Source organism: Polypterus senegalus, chromosome 4 (genome assembly GCF_016835505.1).
Source record: "Polypterus senegalus isolate Bchr_013 chromosome 4, ASM1683550v1, whole genome shotgun sequence".
Lineage (NCBI taxonomy): Eukaryota > Metazoa > Chordata > Cladistia > Polypteriformes > Polypteridae > Polypterus > Polypterus senegalus.
The window spans coordinates 54,805,019-54,822,138 of NC_053157.1; the positions used below are offsets into that span (position 1 = coordinate 54,805,019).

Here is a 17,120-nt window from a genome sequence, read left to right on the forward strand (position 1 = left end):
AGAAGTAAACATCATCAAAAACAAACCAGCATTATATCATCCAAACAGGGCTATCCACAGGATTTAGAAGTTCCTCAAAATCCTTCTTTCATCTCTAGACAATATATCTAGCTAAGGTCAACATTTTCTGACTTTTAATGTCTCTTGTTCTATGGAAAGTAATATGGTTGTTAGGATATTAATCGTGACTTTTCTGGTATTGAATTAGGTAGAGCTTGTGCAGAAAATTGACAAATAGCAGCTGTATTTAGTCATATTCACCTTTATTGACGTTCATCTTTCCTTCTCTGGAGTGTCTAAAAATGCCCCTAATGGGTAATGTGTCTGCATATTTGGAGTTCATAATGATGGACCAGTTTAGACTGGTGAAACATAACCTCAATGAAATATTAAGTTGCACAGAAGAAATCATTGACTTTTGTTTACTGGCTGGAACAGAGGATATTTCATTACCCAGAAAGAAGGCCAGTGCGATGACACAAGCGAACTGGCCGGCAGGACAAGGAAATAAATTTATACCTGGCCAGTATGACTGAGAAAATCAGAGCATCAGGAATGCCAAAACACACACCCCTTACACCCCCTAACAACACTAAGTGGTGATGGTCCTCATATGGTAACCCAATCAGGACACCCACAGGGTGTTTGGGGGTTGGACTCCAGAAGTGCAGCCCTGTTGAGATCCCTGTGGATCGAAGGTGCTGTCGAGGAAGAAGCTCCCTACTTTTTCTATGGCTCAGAAATGCTTACTCGAGAACACAGTGTAACACTGGGAGCATTCCTGGGTCCAGCTTAAAATGAGCCTGCTGACTCACATTGGGGAGTCAGAGTCAGGAGGGAGTGGGCAAATCTCAGAGGAGGATGAAAACAGGGGGAATTGTTTAACTTACTTGTATACTTGTGGCTGATTACTGGAGATGATTCTAGAGAAGTATCTTGTGAGAATAAAAATCCTTTATTTTATCATATCAACGTTTGCTGCATTACTGTATCTTAGTTTTGGGCTCAGTGGTGCCTCCTTATGGTCACAATGTAAATAAATAAAGATTCATTAATGTATAGCTTTGTTTGATCAATGGAATTTGTGTTGATGATTGGGGTCTTTTAGCTTGGTGGCTTGTTCAGTCCTATATAATAAAAATGAACGAACAGGGTGTACCATATACAGAACTAGAGTCTCTGCATAAAAATTCTGAACAGACCTGTAGGAGTAACATTGCAAAAGTATCCATGGACTGTCAGAAGGGTTGTAGCCATTTGAGAGCCAGCCATAATAGGTACCCATAGAGACTGTGTAGGTGTAGGTGTGTGTTGTGAGTGTGTGAGTGAATGTGAGACAGAGAATAAAAGAGAAAAAAGATGATCAAGCACTTAGAAAGCCGCACTTTTTAGAGCCATCTCTCTGCTTAAATCCTATGGCCTGAACAAGTGGCCACCAGCAAGTCTTGGAAAGGATCCTGACTTGGATTGGCTTAAGAACTTAAAGTGAGCAGTGTGAGTGAAAGCTAGCTGTGTGAATATGCAGGTAGTGACCATCAAAGAAAAATGATCATTTAAGCCACATGAAGGAGCCATGGTAGATCAGAGGAGTAGCAATGGTGTTCGAGGACAGCTGAGGAAGGAGACAACCTCCAGTAAACCTTATAGGACTGAACAAGGGAGAGACTCAGCGTTTTACACAATGTATTAGGCAAAGCAGCAGTGATGATGATAAAATGTCAGTAGAAGAATGATATAAAAACCCACAAAATGAAGCTTAATGAAGATGCTATTTTGTCATACAGTACAAACACCAAAGAAGAGTATTAAAAGATATCTCAGCATATCGATACTCAATAAAAAAAGAAAAAATGTTAATAAATATCCATATATTACCAGTTTATGCTCAATGGGGCGGCACGGTGGCGCAGTGGTAGCGCTGCTGCCTCGCAGTTAGGAGACCCGGGTTCGCTTCCCGGGTCCTCCCTGCGTGGAGTTTGCATGTTCTCCCGTGTCTGCGTGGGTTTCCTCCGGGCGCTCCGGTTTCCTCCCACAATCCAAAGACATGCAGGTTAGGTGGATTGGCGATTCTAAATTGGCCCTAGTGTGTGCTTGGTGTGTGGGTGTGTTTGTGTGTGTCCTGCGGTGGGTTGGCACCCTGCCCAGGATTGGTTCCTGCCTTGTGCCCTGTGTTGGCTGGGATTGGCTCCAGCAGACCCCCGTGACCCTGTTCGGATTCAGCGGGTTAGAAAATGGATGGATGGATGCTCAATGGACAAAGAGCTACATCACATTGTACATAAGTAATAGAAATGATTCATTAATTATAACTACCCCAAAGTAGGGTGATGTGCACCTTTTAAACTGAGTCACAAAAAAAACAATAAATGAGTCATTTTGATACTGAAGTGTCAATCTGCAAACAGGCTAGTGGCACCAGGCACAAAGAACATTTTACATACTCCTAAAGGAAATATTTTTGTAGCTGAGAATTTGAAAAAATCTGACTATGATGGTTATATTATGGTAAGTTTACTACTTCATTTAACTTTTTCTACAAAAGAGCTATCTTGCTAGAGATGGAGGGAGGAAATGCCACATGTGCGCTTTATGCAGAAGCAACACTTCTCTTGACAAGTGTGCCAATCTTTGACTTTAGCAAACCGATAATTGCAGTAATCTTGGAGATCTCTACCATGTTGTGATAACAAAATTGTATGTAAACTGCACAAAACTAAAAAACCCAAGCTACTTTTTCACCTAATTTCCCACTGCAATCACTGTCATGCTGTTAGATGTTGAGTATAATGTAAGCCATTTGCATTTCGTATTTAAAAAATAACAAAAACTAAAACCATTTTTTCTTGTTTTTTTAAAGACAACTAATGTCATTAATGTACAGTATACTGTATCTCATACCCCACTATATGTCAAGGACTTTATGATTAAATTGTGAATGTAATGTAAATTTACCAGTAATTCTTATTTTAACAAAATTACTTAAAAGAAACTATTAAATTGCAAAAATGCTATGTATGTTTTTGGAATAAAGCTTCAGTAGCAAAAAAATTACAGCAGCACTTATTTCATACCCTGATACTAAGATGAATATCTTTCTTTAACAGTAAATTGTTTTTTATTGTAGATATTGTTCTTATGTAGGGGTCAGTAAAACTGCACTAAGACTATTGTCCTTCAGAACTGAAGAGAACTGGACTGTCTGTGTGAAAATGTCAGGTTCAACCGTGCCTGAATAGGTCCTCCTAAGTTAACCTTCAGTTTTCCAGGAGACTGAAAGCATCTGTGTTAGACTGAATGTGGACTCTATAAATAGTTAGCTTTTATACGTTCTTGAGTGGGCTGTAATCCCCTCCATAACTGATACTAGTCTTGCTAACATAGCCTACTGTAAGAGGCTCTGGTAGCTCCAAAAGCAGACTCAGAAAAGATAAATACATTTTTTCTTATATTCAGTACAGTTACTGCAGTCTATGTTGATTATGAAAGATGGTTCTGACCATGAAAAATTCTTACATGCAATAAACATTTTTTCACAACATCATCCTTCCAGTAGAAAGATGAATTTGAACAGCAAGTGTGGGCCTTCAGCCTCAAAAAGAACAATCTCCTCAAGTACATCATAAAGTGACAGACAAAGATCTCAGAGCCAACAAGGGAAGACACTATGGTCTGAGACAAATGATGATGCCAGATGCTGCTTTTCTCAAATTCATGAGGGTCTTGGTTCATGATATCTGACCTGAAGCACTGCTGACAGGGCTTCTAAAAGGCATACTATGCCCTACAGACAGGTGTGCACAAAAAGACATGTAGCTAGAGAAGTAGGAAATGTCCAGGGGAAGTGGAGGTGACCACCAGCTGTATATCTGAGATGTAGGCACACCAAGTGGAAGATATTGGTGATGTGAAGTTCCCAACACCAGTCCCAAGGTCAGTCCTAATATTTCCATCTCCTCCTCCTCCTTATGGGAGACAATATGGATTGCTGGGGGTAATATTTCAGGGTCACACTGCCCATTTGGCCTATAATACAAATCAAAACTAGAACATGCACTGGAGAGAACTGTTTAAACTGACTGGGAGCAGTAAAATGCCTTTGTTGTCACATATCTTTCTATTATAAAAAAAAAATCTTGGGGAGGCAGAATAGGGAGACGAGATGTGATCTTCTCAGAAGACAAACTGAAGTCCCACGAGAGACACTTTAATTTGCTCCCAGCTCTTAAAACAATGACAAGCGACAAGCAAAACATGCAGCTTGCAGCAGATGATTCGACCACTTCTCCTTGCGTGCATTCAGCCACCCTAATCCCCCTCTTCACAATGCGAGCAGTAGAAACACAATGCGAGCAGCAGAAACACAAAGTGGCAAAAAGGACAGCCGCTGTACAGGCTTTAAAATGATCGATGGGCAGCGTGACAGCAGCTGCCCCACCTTCACAAAGCGAGCAGCGTTATACGTCCTGCGAGAAAGAGTTTTACCCACGTCTGGGGCAGGAAATAAAGGACAAGTATTGTTTTTGTAACGTCACTCGAGACAAGGCAGTGAGCCATCATTTAAAAGAAGTCCATGGACATCTAACCTGGCAGTTGTTGGATTGATTTTGGCATGCACACATTATGTGCTCCCAGCTCCTAAAACAATGACATGTGACAAGTAGAACAGGCAGCTCGCCAGCAGCAGAAAGACAGCAGATGATCCGACAGCATCTCCTTAGCGTGCGTTCAGCTGCCTCCCCTTCACAACGCGAGCAGCGTTATACATTGTGTGAGAAAGAGATGTAACCACGCCCGGGGCCAGAAATAAAGGAAAAGTATTGTTTTTACAAAGGTTTTTAAAGTAAAAATGAAAATAATGCATATGTAACAATTCCCATGAAAATAACAATTTCTTTAAATTGTATATCTGGTAAACCAAACACAGGGGTGGGTGAGCATTAAAGCAGGGGGCGGAGCCCCCTAGTTTCATTAGAAAACAAAAAAATAATTCTGATTTGTTTTAGATTCATCGTCAAAGACTTTTTCAGAACAAACAGTTCACATATCTTTACATTGTCTACTGTAGGATTTAAAATGACATTCACAACAAAGTGGGAAAACTAAGCCAATTTTGTCTAATTCTTAAATGGTTTAGAACATTGGTATACTTAAATTAGCAAACCTATATCTGTCTTGGATACTCACTTGTGGGCTGTAATTTAAGTCTTGGAGGGCTTATTATGCTACAAGCATTTAAACAGGAAGCAGAGCTACATAATCACAAGTTATACATTATGCATTTACAAATAGAGTTTTAAAACCAAACTCCCGATGGAGTTTAATTTTTTAAATTCTACATTTCTTATAATGCTAGAAGAAGTTAAAGTTACAGACAGTAAAAACACAGGGACTAGAAACTACATGGTTACAGCATGTGACAGGAGCTGATTATCTACAACTGGAGCAGTCAGTGGTTGTCATCCAGCATGTCTTTAATTTTTGTTGATGTCGTATACAGGTTCCATGAATTTCAGAATTTATTCCATATTGTTTTTCTTGAGTTCATTATTGTGCATCATCAATGCAAACCATTTTAACTATGTTACAATCACTTGTAATGGAGTTTTAATTGTATTCTGCCTGTCACTGTGATGGTGCCATGTATTGCAAATCATGTTTTCTTTGTAAAGCACCTCATGAAATTAAAATATAAAATAAGTATTGATTTATGACATCATCCATGATGGGATGGTATTCAGCTTGCACCATTGTTGCCACTATACTCTTAAAAACACTGGCTCTTTAAAAATAATGGCTCTTTATTAGATTGTGCAGTTCTTTGTATAAGCACTGCTTGACAAGCAACACTTTGAAGGTTCCCAATATATAGACAAAACATAAGTTTTCAATTATAGTAGGGTACATAGAATCCATTCACCCATCCATTTTCCAACCTGTTGAATCCGAACACAGGGTCACGGGTTTCTGCTGGAGCCAATCCCAGCCAACACAGGGCACAAGGCAGGAACCAATCCTGGGCAGGGTGCCAACCCACCACAAGACACACACAAACACACCAACACACACCAAGCACATACTAGGGCCAATTTAGAATCGCCAGGTACATAGAATTATTATTATTATTACAATGCAGGATACTGACAGATCAAGAAAACCTGAACTTAGCCTGCGTTATGGGATTCAACAAGAGTCCTTTAAAAAGCAACTCATTGTAATTTAATGAATCTGTTATCATGTATTCATGGTTAATAAATATTCAAATTGTATCCTTCATTTAGATGGCTCTTTTGAGAACCAAAAATTGTTCCCCTTTGGCATTGCTCTGAAGAACTGCATTGGCACCTTTATTTGTAGAAGTATACTGTATATAGGAAAGTTAGATAAGGGGTGAATGGATGGGTGGATTATGACATTGAACAAACGTAAATGTATGCGTACCCATTCTCATCTCGGAGTACTGCACCCTCCACCCATTCTTCTGCTGATACCAGCATAGGATAGACATCCCCACCCACAATTACAGCAGCGCAGGTGAACAGAGAGCTGAGGAGATTTCGTGCTAGCAAAGCAGTGGATTCATATGGAGTATCGCCACAACTGCTGAAGGCCTGTGAATTGGAGCTGGGGAGTCCTCTACAGTGCATCTTCAACCTGAGCCTGGAACAAGGGAGAGTCCAAAGGCTTTGGAAAACATCTTGTATCACACCAGTCCCACAGGTATCACGTGCTAGTGAGCTGAATGACTTCCGGCCTGTCGCTCTGACATCACATGTGATGAAGACCATGAAGCAGCAGCTGCTTCACCACCTGAGGCTACAGGTCTGCCACGCCCTCGACCCTCTGCAGTTTGCATACCAGGATAAGGTGGGAGTGGAGGATGCCTTCATCTTTATACTACAGTGATCCCTCTCCCGCTTGGACAGACAGTGTGGTACTGTAAGAATTATGTTTCTGGGCTTCTCTAGCATGTTCAACACCATCCAACCTCTGCTCCTTAGGGACAAGCTGAAAGAGATGGGAGTAGATTCATACCTGGTGGCATGGATCGTTGACTACCTTACAGACAGACCTTAGTATGTGCGTCTCAGGAACTGCAGGTCTGATATTGTGGTCAGTATTACAGGAGCGCCGCAGGGGACTGTACTATCTCCGGTCCTGTTCAGCCTATATACATCGGACTTCCAATACAACTCGGAGTCATGTCACGTGCAAAAGTTTGCTGACGACACTGCTATGGTGGGCTGCATCAGGAGTGGGCAGGAGGAAGAGTATAAGAACCTAATCAAGGATTTTGTTAAACTACTTACACCTGAACACCATTAAAACCAAGGAACTGGTGGTGGATTTTAGGAGGCCCAGGCCCCTCATGGACCCCGTGATCATCGGAGGTGACTGTGTGCAGAGGGTACAGACCTATAAATACCTGGGAGTGCAGCTAGATGATAAATTGGACTGGTCTGCCAATACTGATGCTCTGTGTAAGAAAGGACAAAGCCGAATATACTTTCTTAGAAGACTGGCGTCCTTCAACAACTGCAATAAGATGCTGCAGATGTTCTTTCAGACGGTTGTGGTGAGCTCCCTCTTCTACGCGGTGGTGTGCTGGGGAGGTAGCATAAAAAAGAAGGACGCCTCACGCCTGGACAAACTGGAGAGGAAGGCAGGCTCTATTGTAGGCACGGAGCTGGACAGTTTGACATCCGTGGCAGAGCGACGGGCACTCAGCAGGCTCCCATCAATTATGGAGAATCCACTGCATCCACTAAACAATATCATCTCCAGACAGAGAAGCAGCTTCAGCAACAGACTGCTGTCACTGTCCTGCTCCACTGACAGACTGAGGAGATTGTTCCACCCCCTCGACTCTTCAATTCCACCCGGGGGGGTAAATGTTAACATTATTCAAAGTTATTGTCTGTTTTTACCTGCATTTTATTACTCTTTAATTTAATATTGCTTTTATATCAGTATGCTGCTGCTGGAGTATGTGAATTTCCCCTTGGGATGAATAAAGTATCTATCTATCTATCTATCTATCTATCTATCTATCTATCTATCTATCTATCTATCTATCTATCTATCTATCTAACTATTGCACTTATTCTATTCCTAAGGCGAGAGATTGGCTTGCTCTGTGGTGTCGTTAGGGGGTTGGGGGGCTTCAGGTCCATAAGCCTCTGATCTTTGGTGTCCATCTCCTAACATTCAAGTGAATAAGATGACCTGTTGATGGAATTTAATTTCATGTATGACTCACGTGAAAACCCACAGGGAACACCCCCACATACCTCGCTCTTCAATCTGATGTACAACTTGTGCTTTTTTCACAATGGAGGGTAAATCCATGATAACTGCTAAAACTAACAAAGCACTTTCATTATATTAATAATAATAATTATATAGTTCTTTTCTCACTAATCAAAGCACTCTTTAATGAGAGGGGGGAGCCATTTTAACCACCACCACATGGATAATGCAATAGCAGCCATTTTGTGCCAGTACACTTATTACAGGTTAATTATTATTAATAATAATAATACTAATTCATTACATTTATATATCGCTTTTCTCAGTACTCAAAGCACTAAAAGGTTGCTATATGATGAGAGAGATAATTAGCCAATTAGAAAAATTTTTTTTTGGTCAATCTATACTAATAAAAGGCAAAGCCCTCACTGACTGACTGACTGACTCACTGACTGACTCATCACTAATTCTCCAACTTCCCGTGTAGGTAGAAGGCTGAAATTTGGCAGGCTCATTCCTTACAGCTTACTTACAAAAGTTGGGCAGGTTTCATTTCGAAATTCTACTCGTAACGGTCAGAACTGGAACCTAATTGTGTACATATATATATCAGCCATAGCCCGCAGCTCGGTCGCCGTGTGAGGCGGAGTTGTGTCCCTCATCGTCATGTCTCCCACGTAATTGAGTGCCTGCCTATATAAGGCCGTCTGTCGGCAGCAATCTAACAGACATGCTGCCGCTAAATATTTGCGGGTGAAGGACTGTGCTAGACTAGTGTTTGGCACAAACTCAGCGAAAGTGCGAAAGAAACTTATAAGTGCCGGGTCTTAGCTAGCATTAAATAAAGCTGTGGACATCGCAAGATCGTATGACATAGCACAAGCACAGCTTAAACCTTTGATGCATGTACTCCGAGCAGCTCACATGAACTGACTGTGAACGCAGTACGTAGAGAACAAGTGAGTGCTCCAAGGAGGGCTGAACAAGAAACGCATTACACAATTGAGAAGGCAGCAAAAGAATATGAAGCAAGTGACGCATACAAGCATTTTCATAAGTGCAGCTACTGCGGAAACAAAGCACGGTGTAAACCTTATGTTTAAATTAAGTTTATAGACAGGCTGGTGTTTGTCATGTCTACGACAAATACGATATTCACGAGATACAAGTTTAATGAGAAGACGCAGGGTATAAACGAGACTTTTGCTCACTTTGTAACGGAGTTAAAATTGCTGTAACAGAGTTAAAATTGCTGGTGAAGGACTGTGCTTATGCAAACGAATGGGAAGACAAGGTGTGAAGCTTAACTTTAAATTAGGTTCATGGACACGCTGCCACTGGCATTTGTCATGCCTAAGACGAATACGATATTCGCGAGATACAAGTTTAATGAGAGGACACAGGGTATAAACGAGATTTTTCATCACTTTGTAACGAAGTTAAAATTGCTGGTGAAGGACTGTGCTTATGCAAACGAAGATGAGATGGTCAGAGATAGAATAGTGTTTGGCACAAACTCAGCAAAAGTGTGAGAGAAACTTTTAACTGCCGGGTCTGAGCTAACATTAAATAAAGCCGTGCACATCGCAAGATCGCATGAGATAGCACAAGCACGGCTGAGAACCTCCGATGCATGTACTCCAAGCGGCTCACGTGAACTGACTTTGCAGGACTGGGAGAGGTAAACCCGTGCATGCAGTGTGTGATGTCTCAGATAAAGAGGAAGATGAGCTGTTTATTGATTCAGTAGGAAAGGAACAACCCTCTAGATCTGAATAAGCCTTTGTAGACATATCAATAGGAAAGAAAGGTGTAAAGCGTAACTTTAAATTAAGTTCATAGACATGCTGCCGCTAAATATTCGCAGGCAAATCCACAACTTAATACCGGGAATGACTATTAAACATCTTAGATTCACGAGTGCCGCTTTGGTTAGTGAACACTTCGATGAATGAAACCTGTTATCTTTACAATGGTTGAATATAACTTGAACACAATGCATCTTCCAAATACGAACCTCATTGAAAGAAATAATGATAATCAAATCCTTGATGACAGCAACACTCATAACAGTGATAAAACAATTACATTGACAATCATGTTGCGTTGTTTTTAAAATGTTTCCTTTTCTAACTTCTAACTTCTTTAACACGCTACTTCTCTGTTGCGAAGAGCGGGTATTTTGCTAGTCTCATATAAAAAAGAATCAGAAAATTTGAAACATCGTAGCTACTGTACAGGCCCAGTATGAACCTGACAATTGTATGTCTCCTTGCGTATGAAAACTATTTGGGTTCTTGTGACGTTTCAAGATAACATTTTAATGTTTAAATTGTTTAACAAAATCTGCCCTTTGAATATTTCAGTCCTTTGTGACATTGTGGACTTTTGTGTAATCTCATGCCCTCAATATTAAATTATTTGGTAATTCCAATGTCAAAAGTGAATATTTCAAAAGACTGTACAAATGTTATTTGTGACCCTAGAATTATTTGATTGCTCATTGGCGTCTTTGAATTGAGCCTTGAGAAGTTATGCGTTCAAACCAACTTTTCTATAGAACTTTTTTGGCTGTGAAACAATGCACTCTAAAAAAAATAGCTAATACTTAAAAAAAATTCATGGTTACAAGTACAAAAAAATCATATTTAATGATTTTGTTAAGCTTTCTGAATTGCAAGCAAGAATTGTATAGAACAAAAAGAATAGTAATTACTTCAACTTACTACTGTAAGTAATCTGAACTCCATTTCATTAATTAAATGATAAAAATCTAAAATTATGTGGTGGCAACATAATCAGTTTGGTTGGGTTGGGTGATGGGATTTCTCACCACCTTCTTTAGAAATGGGAAATTCCTGTCAGCTTAAAATGTTTTCCCAACTTCATGGCACATTCTTAAAAATTAAGGTATCAGCGTAGTTCTTTTCGCAGTGATGCCATAGGGTTGGTGCCCAAAACAATCATCCATGTGAAGGCTCCTAAGAGAACCTTTATTTATTTCGATCCATAACAGGCTCCATAAATAACTATGAACAGAAGACAACAGATCTCTGAAATGGCAGGGGGTTCCGGATTTAAAAGGACTCTTGTTGCATACAATAATACAAACTAAGTTCAGGCTTTCTTGATCTGTCATTATCCTCCTATGTAGCCAACTATTCATTAAAGATTTCTGTTTTATCCACATATTAGAGACTTCATCAAGGCCAAAAAAACAATTTCACACGTAAGAACTCTTCCCAAAATGAAATGCTTCCTTGTCAAGTAGTGGTTCTACCACAAACTGCCCCACCCAGTGAAGTGCCATTAAAGAGCTTGTAAGAGTGCACGTTACCTGTCTGCTGAACAACACTAATTTCTGTATTGGAAAAACATTTGCTCTGAGTGAGGATTACTTTATTTACAAACATATTCAAGGCGATGTCTCAGTACAGGCCTTTGTTCTCATATAACGGATATTTTCATGTTGATGTTATAGTTTAACTTGAAAATATTAACACATAATGAGATAAAACAATTTGGAACAACCTGAATGTGTGAAATGCTTTCAACATAAACACTTAGATTCCTATATATATATTTTACTAGCTGTGTAAGCCTGTGCTGTGAAAAGCCCAGGCTCCTAGAAACCATCGATTCTGGTGCTTAAATCATTCAATCACATCGGTTATAGCGGCTAAGTGAGGTTCTCTTTCCTCTGCAGTTTTGTTTTGCTGACTTGCTCGCTTTCGTTGTTTATCAGTAACTAAGCGAGTTTCTCTTTTGTCGGCAATTTCATTTTGGCAACAGAGTTGATTTCTTTGAGCTTCATGCTGTACCCTCGCACTTCCGGGCCGGACAGACAGACAAACACATTTCCACGTGTAGATGTTTATATATAAGATAAGTGCATGATACATAAAAGGGACAATACAGCAGAGTGGTGGTAGGACTGTTGCCTTGCAATAAAGAGACCAGGATTTGTATCTCGGATGCTCTCTGTGTGAATGTTCCATGTTCTTCCTATGTGTACTTGGGTTTCTTTTCACAGTAAAAAAAACACTTAGATTAGGTGAATTGGCTTTGCTACAGTATATTGGTCTTTTTGTGTGGGTACAGTAAGGTACATAAGTTTTTGGACAGTGATGCAATTTTCATAATGTCGGCTCTGTATGCCACCATAATGGATTTGAAATAAAGCAATCATTATGTGATTGAGGTGTAGACTTTCAGCTTTAATTTAAGGGGTTTACCAAAAAATATCATATGTGCTGTTTAGGAAGGAGCCATATTTGAACATAGTCCCCCTATTTTCAGGGGCTCAAAAGTATTTGGACAAACTAATATAATCATAAATATAATGATCATTTTCAGTATTTGGTTGAAAATCTTTGGCTGTCAATGACTGGCTGATGTCTGGAACCCATTGCATTCTCCAAATGCTCAGTTTCCACTCTAGTGATGTTTTACACTTTAATCACATAATGATTGCTTTATTTCAAATGCATTGGACCAAACTTTATGGTCACCCTGCAGTGGGCTTTTGCCCATTACTTGCTGGAGTAAACTCCATCAGTCCCATGACCCTTCCCTGGGTAAGTGGGTTTAGAAAATGAATGGATGATGCTTAAATGATTTGAAGAAGAAAACAGAAATTGCATTTATGTAGCACTTTTTAAGACACTCAAAGCACTGTACATAGAGAGGGTGAGCCACTTCAACCACCAGCAATGTGCAGCATCTACCTGGATGATGTGATGGCAGCCATTTTGCATCAGTACACTCACCTCACATCAGCAATTAGGTGGTGAAGAGGATAGATAGATAGATAGATAGATAGATAGATAGATAGATAGATAGATAGATAGATAGATAGATAGATAGATAGATAGATAGATAGATAGATAATCAGAGATGGGGGGTGATTAGGAGACCAGAATGACTAGATCATGATGGGCAGTTTAGCAAGGACATTGGGGTACACCCTACTCTTTGCACAGGGGTTTTTAAAGACCACAGAGAGTCAGAACCTCGGCTTTACGTCTCATCTGAAGGACAGCACACTGTCCCCATCACTACACTGAGGCATTGGGATCCACACTCAGACCACTAGGTAAGCGCCCCCTGCTGGCCTCACCAATACTTATTCCAGCATTCCAAACATTGCCTTGTTGGTGTCCCATCCATGTAGCAGCTGGGCCTAAATGTGCTTAGCTTCAGGTGGATTACCTGTCCTCAAGGGCAGGTGGTATGGCTGCTTTGGAGCAACTTATTTTTTTTTTTACGTAGCCAACTTAAAAACTTGAGTTTATACTGCTAATTATTGCACACTTGGCAACTAAAAATACTTTTAAGTGTAAAGAAAAGCTAATTCACCTTACTCCTTGAAGTGTGTGTAGTAGTAGGGTGTTGTATCATTTTAGTCATTATGGATGCAATGAGAAGTCAAGCAAAATGACACCTTCTATTAGCTAACTGAACCGAGTACAATGTGCAAGCTTTTGAGGCAACTAAGCTCCCTTCTTCAGGCAGGTAGTAATGAAATGTGGTGAATCTATTTAATTTTAACAGAGGCTGAATCGCTCAAAAAGCTATGCCAACTGCTGTGCTGTTTTTTTGTTGTTGACCTGAAACATTTGTTTTTGGAGTGTGTGTCTTTAGGATGTAGGGCGCTATATAAGTTAAACACTTGCTATTTAATTTAATGATCTAGAAGAAAGAATTAAAATGCAAGTTACATATGAATGATTTAACTAAAATTGAAGCTAATCTCTAACATGAAATTTAATTGTTTAAATTAAAAGTAATTTTATTTTAGAAGCTGGTGCTATTCTATGTCTGGATATTAATTATTTGTATTGTGTTCGGATAAAGGGAAGATCACTAAGTGATTCACTGCAATCATCGCCAAATCTCCATTATATTTTGCATTTATTATTCTTATGCTTGTTTTAGCAGGTTTGTTTTAAAACATGTAGAACTGTGTCCTTGTTATATGATCTTAAACACAATGAAGCTGACAATAAGACGTTAAAGTTAAGCAGGGCACTGCAAGGACACCGAAGCCCGTCGGCGGCTCCCTCCATCGTAACGTACCTGTAAAGTTCAGACGCACATTTGAATGCTACTGCGGACATCAAAGGCGTAAAAAAACAAATAATCGGCGGCATAGGTCTGAAACGGGTTATGGCAGTAGTTCCGTGGTCGTCAAAGCCCGGACTCCAATCCAGATCCCCAGACTCTAACTGTCTAACGCAGAAGCAGCTTGCGTGCCAGTCGAGAGGAAGCGCGCAGGACTTCAGCAGGGTCTTCCGACATGTAAAGGTGACATTTGAATGACTTCGAAGGCATTAACCTAATTAAGGTTTGTAAGATCTCTAAAATAGTCCGATTTCATTCTTAAAAGGCGTCTTTAACTGTAAATTGTAAACCGATTCGAACAGACACACATTTCCTCATTTTTTAATAATTTCTGAACTAAACAAGAAAGTTCCATTTAGCGCCTCACCACATTTTAAAAACTTAGTTATGAACACTATGTACACGCTGTCTGTGCACGTGTAACGTCTCAACTCGTCTTTATCAGGATCACAAGGGTCCGGGGTCAATTGCTGCAAAACTGGATAAATGCAGGAAAGGCTCTGTGGAGGGTGACCGACCACCTACCTACACACACGGTGCCTGTCAGTCACCACCAGTTAACCGAACCTGCGATTCTTTGCCGTTTATGTGGAATAAAAAAATGCGCAGGTAAACGTGGGAAGAGCACGTGTTGAATGACTGGGCGCAGGATTCCAAGTCCAAGAGGCTCGCTACGTGAGGCGGTGCCCAAAGCAATCGATAGTGATCATCTGCAAAAAGAAAGCGAGCTGAGTCGATCCACTAAATAAAGTACTGATAAAGAACTCCCTGTTCCTTCATATGAGCACGGGCTCGCCTGCCTCTCGACCGAGGCTTGCACGTTCGCCGTGTGCGCATGTGGGATTTTAATAAGTGCTTTCGGATCTTCTCACGGTCCAATTACAGGCTGTTGAGTTGATTGGCTAATCTAATTTGGCCCAGTTTTGTTTGCGTGTGCCCATCTGCGGAGAGACGGAGCTTCCAGGCATGGCTCAAAAAACAGATGTCTTCATTGACTGTAATGTTGCTGTTCTTTATAATCTCTAAATATTCCTTTCTGATCCAAAGCATGCTGAACAAAATACGATTAAAGGATAAGTTCCTGGCACGCAAAACAATAAAATGACATTACACGTTTAAAAGTTTACATAATGCATCTTTAAACTTCAGTAATCTAGTCGTCCGATCATACAAACAATACTGCAGGAAATGAGATAAAAGATGGATGGATGACATAAAAGCACGTTTTCTTTGGAAACAATGTACATAATTCCCATTGTTTTGGTAAGGGTGGTGTTTTTGCGTTTTCTTTAACAAGATAAACAAAACAATATTCCAAACACTAAGTCTGGCAGTTTCTCTTAGAAATCTTTAAGACATGAAAAAAGTTGCAGTTCGTAGAAAAAAATACATCGGTAGGTAACTAAACAGTAGCCTAATCCACTTCATTGCCTAGTATTGTGAAAACTCTAGAAGTTGCGCAGTACAATAAGCGCGAATCTTCCCAAATTGTTCTGACTGCTAATAAATAACTGATTACTTATACAAATATAATGATGCGGCATTCAAATCTGGCTGCAACGAAATTTGATCATCTACCCAAATATATTCACGTGCTTGTTAAAAGGAAACCGTACAATCAACATTACTGCTTACTGCTTGTCCGATCTACCCAAAAGTAGCGGCACCTACTGAAATTAACAAAACAAATCCGTTACCTTGTCTCCTTGGAGTAGTTCTTCTCATGCAGCCCGTCTGCTGATTATGTAAAATGAATATAATAATAAACAGTCTCCAATCCTTCCTTGGTAAATCCATTGTTAAATAACTGTAGAAAGAGAGATTAGATGCGTGCGGTGAGAAACGTGACCGTGCAGTCTAGGAATGCAAAAGAAGACGCATGTGTGGCAATGGCAACTCGCGCTGGTTAGCTGGGAATGATTTTCTCCTCTTCCATCCGCATTCAAAGTTGTTCGGGAGGGAGTGGATCTCGTGTAAATAAAAGCAGACGTCTGTATCTTGTGGCTGCGCTCTGGGACACCGTAGCGGCTGTAGGGTGAGTGTGTGTGTCTGTGTGTGTGTGTGTGTGTGTGCGTTTGGTCGGCTAATAGAGACTAAGCATCTGATCAGGACTACAGTTTGCCAAAGATAAGACTGACGAGCGGACACCCACAACCCACATGGAGAGGCGACGACACCACTTCACTCTCCAAAACTGCATAGCCCCGATAGATCTGCTCGGCGCCACTTGCGCTTTACCTGATCGTTGTCCCCTGTCAGGGGGACGGGGGTGGGGAAGGGTATACTGTATTTGAAGTTAAGAAGATAAATCATGTTTAATCTTCCCAGATGGAGGTCTGAGGATAGCTACAGATACTTAACCAATATAGTAGCGCGCAGGGGACACAGTCAATCTAGCTTGTATTAGAACAATCCGTCGGCCATATAGAGCCCTAGCACGTTATAAAATTGAAAGTAGTGCTCAGCTAAAAAAAAAGTTGTAGGCATCTATCTGTGGTAGGAATGTCAGTCGTTTACAGGTAGCTAATGATATCTTAAAGACAAATGGGTATTTTCTGGGTATCCTAATGTGAAATTAGGATGAAAAACAAACTGCAAATACAATACAAATATACAAGACTGATTAAAATAACGGCAGAGTGCCTGATATGAATGTACATTGTCGTAAGTGTATGAAAACTACTTTGTCTCTAGAAGTGTTTTATTGGTCCTCTCCATAAAGCGAGCGATATTTACATAACAAAAGTCCC

At 40.3% G+C, this 17,120-nt stretch overlaps 1 protein-coding gene across 4 annotated transcripts in view; it reads right to left on the reverse strand.

Annotated features, from left to right (window-relative positions):
* The window catches only part of LOC120527349 (pikachurin), a 272,936-nt gene extending 256,457 nt beyond the window's left edge, over positions 1–16,479 (reverse strand). For 2 of the 4 annotated variants that reach the window (XM_039750650.1, XM_039750648.1), the window contains exon 1: positions 16,068–16,479. In XM_039750650.1, the coding sequence (XP_039606584.1) occupies positions 16,068–16,167 (100 nt within the window). In that variant the 5' untranslated portion in view covers positions 16,168–16,479. The remainder of the gene's footprint in view (positions 1–16,067) is intronic. The other 2 variants (XM_039750651.1, XM_039750649.1) reach the window with 1 other exon arrangement.
* Between the last annotated feature and the right edge of the window lie 641 nt (positions 16,480–17,120).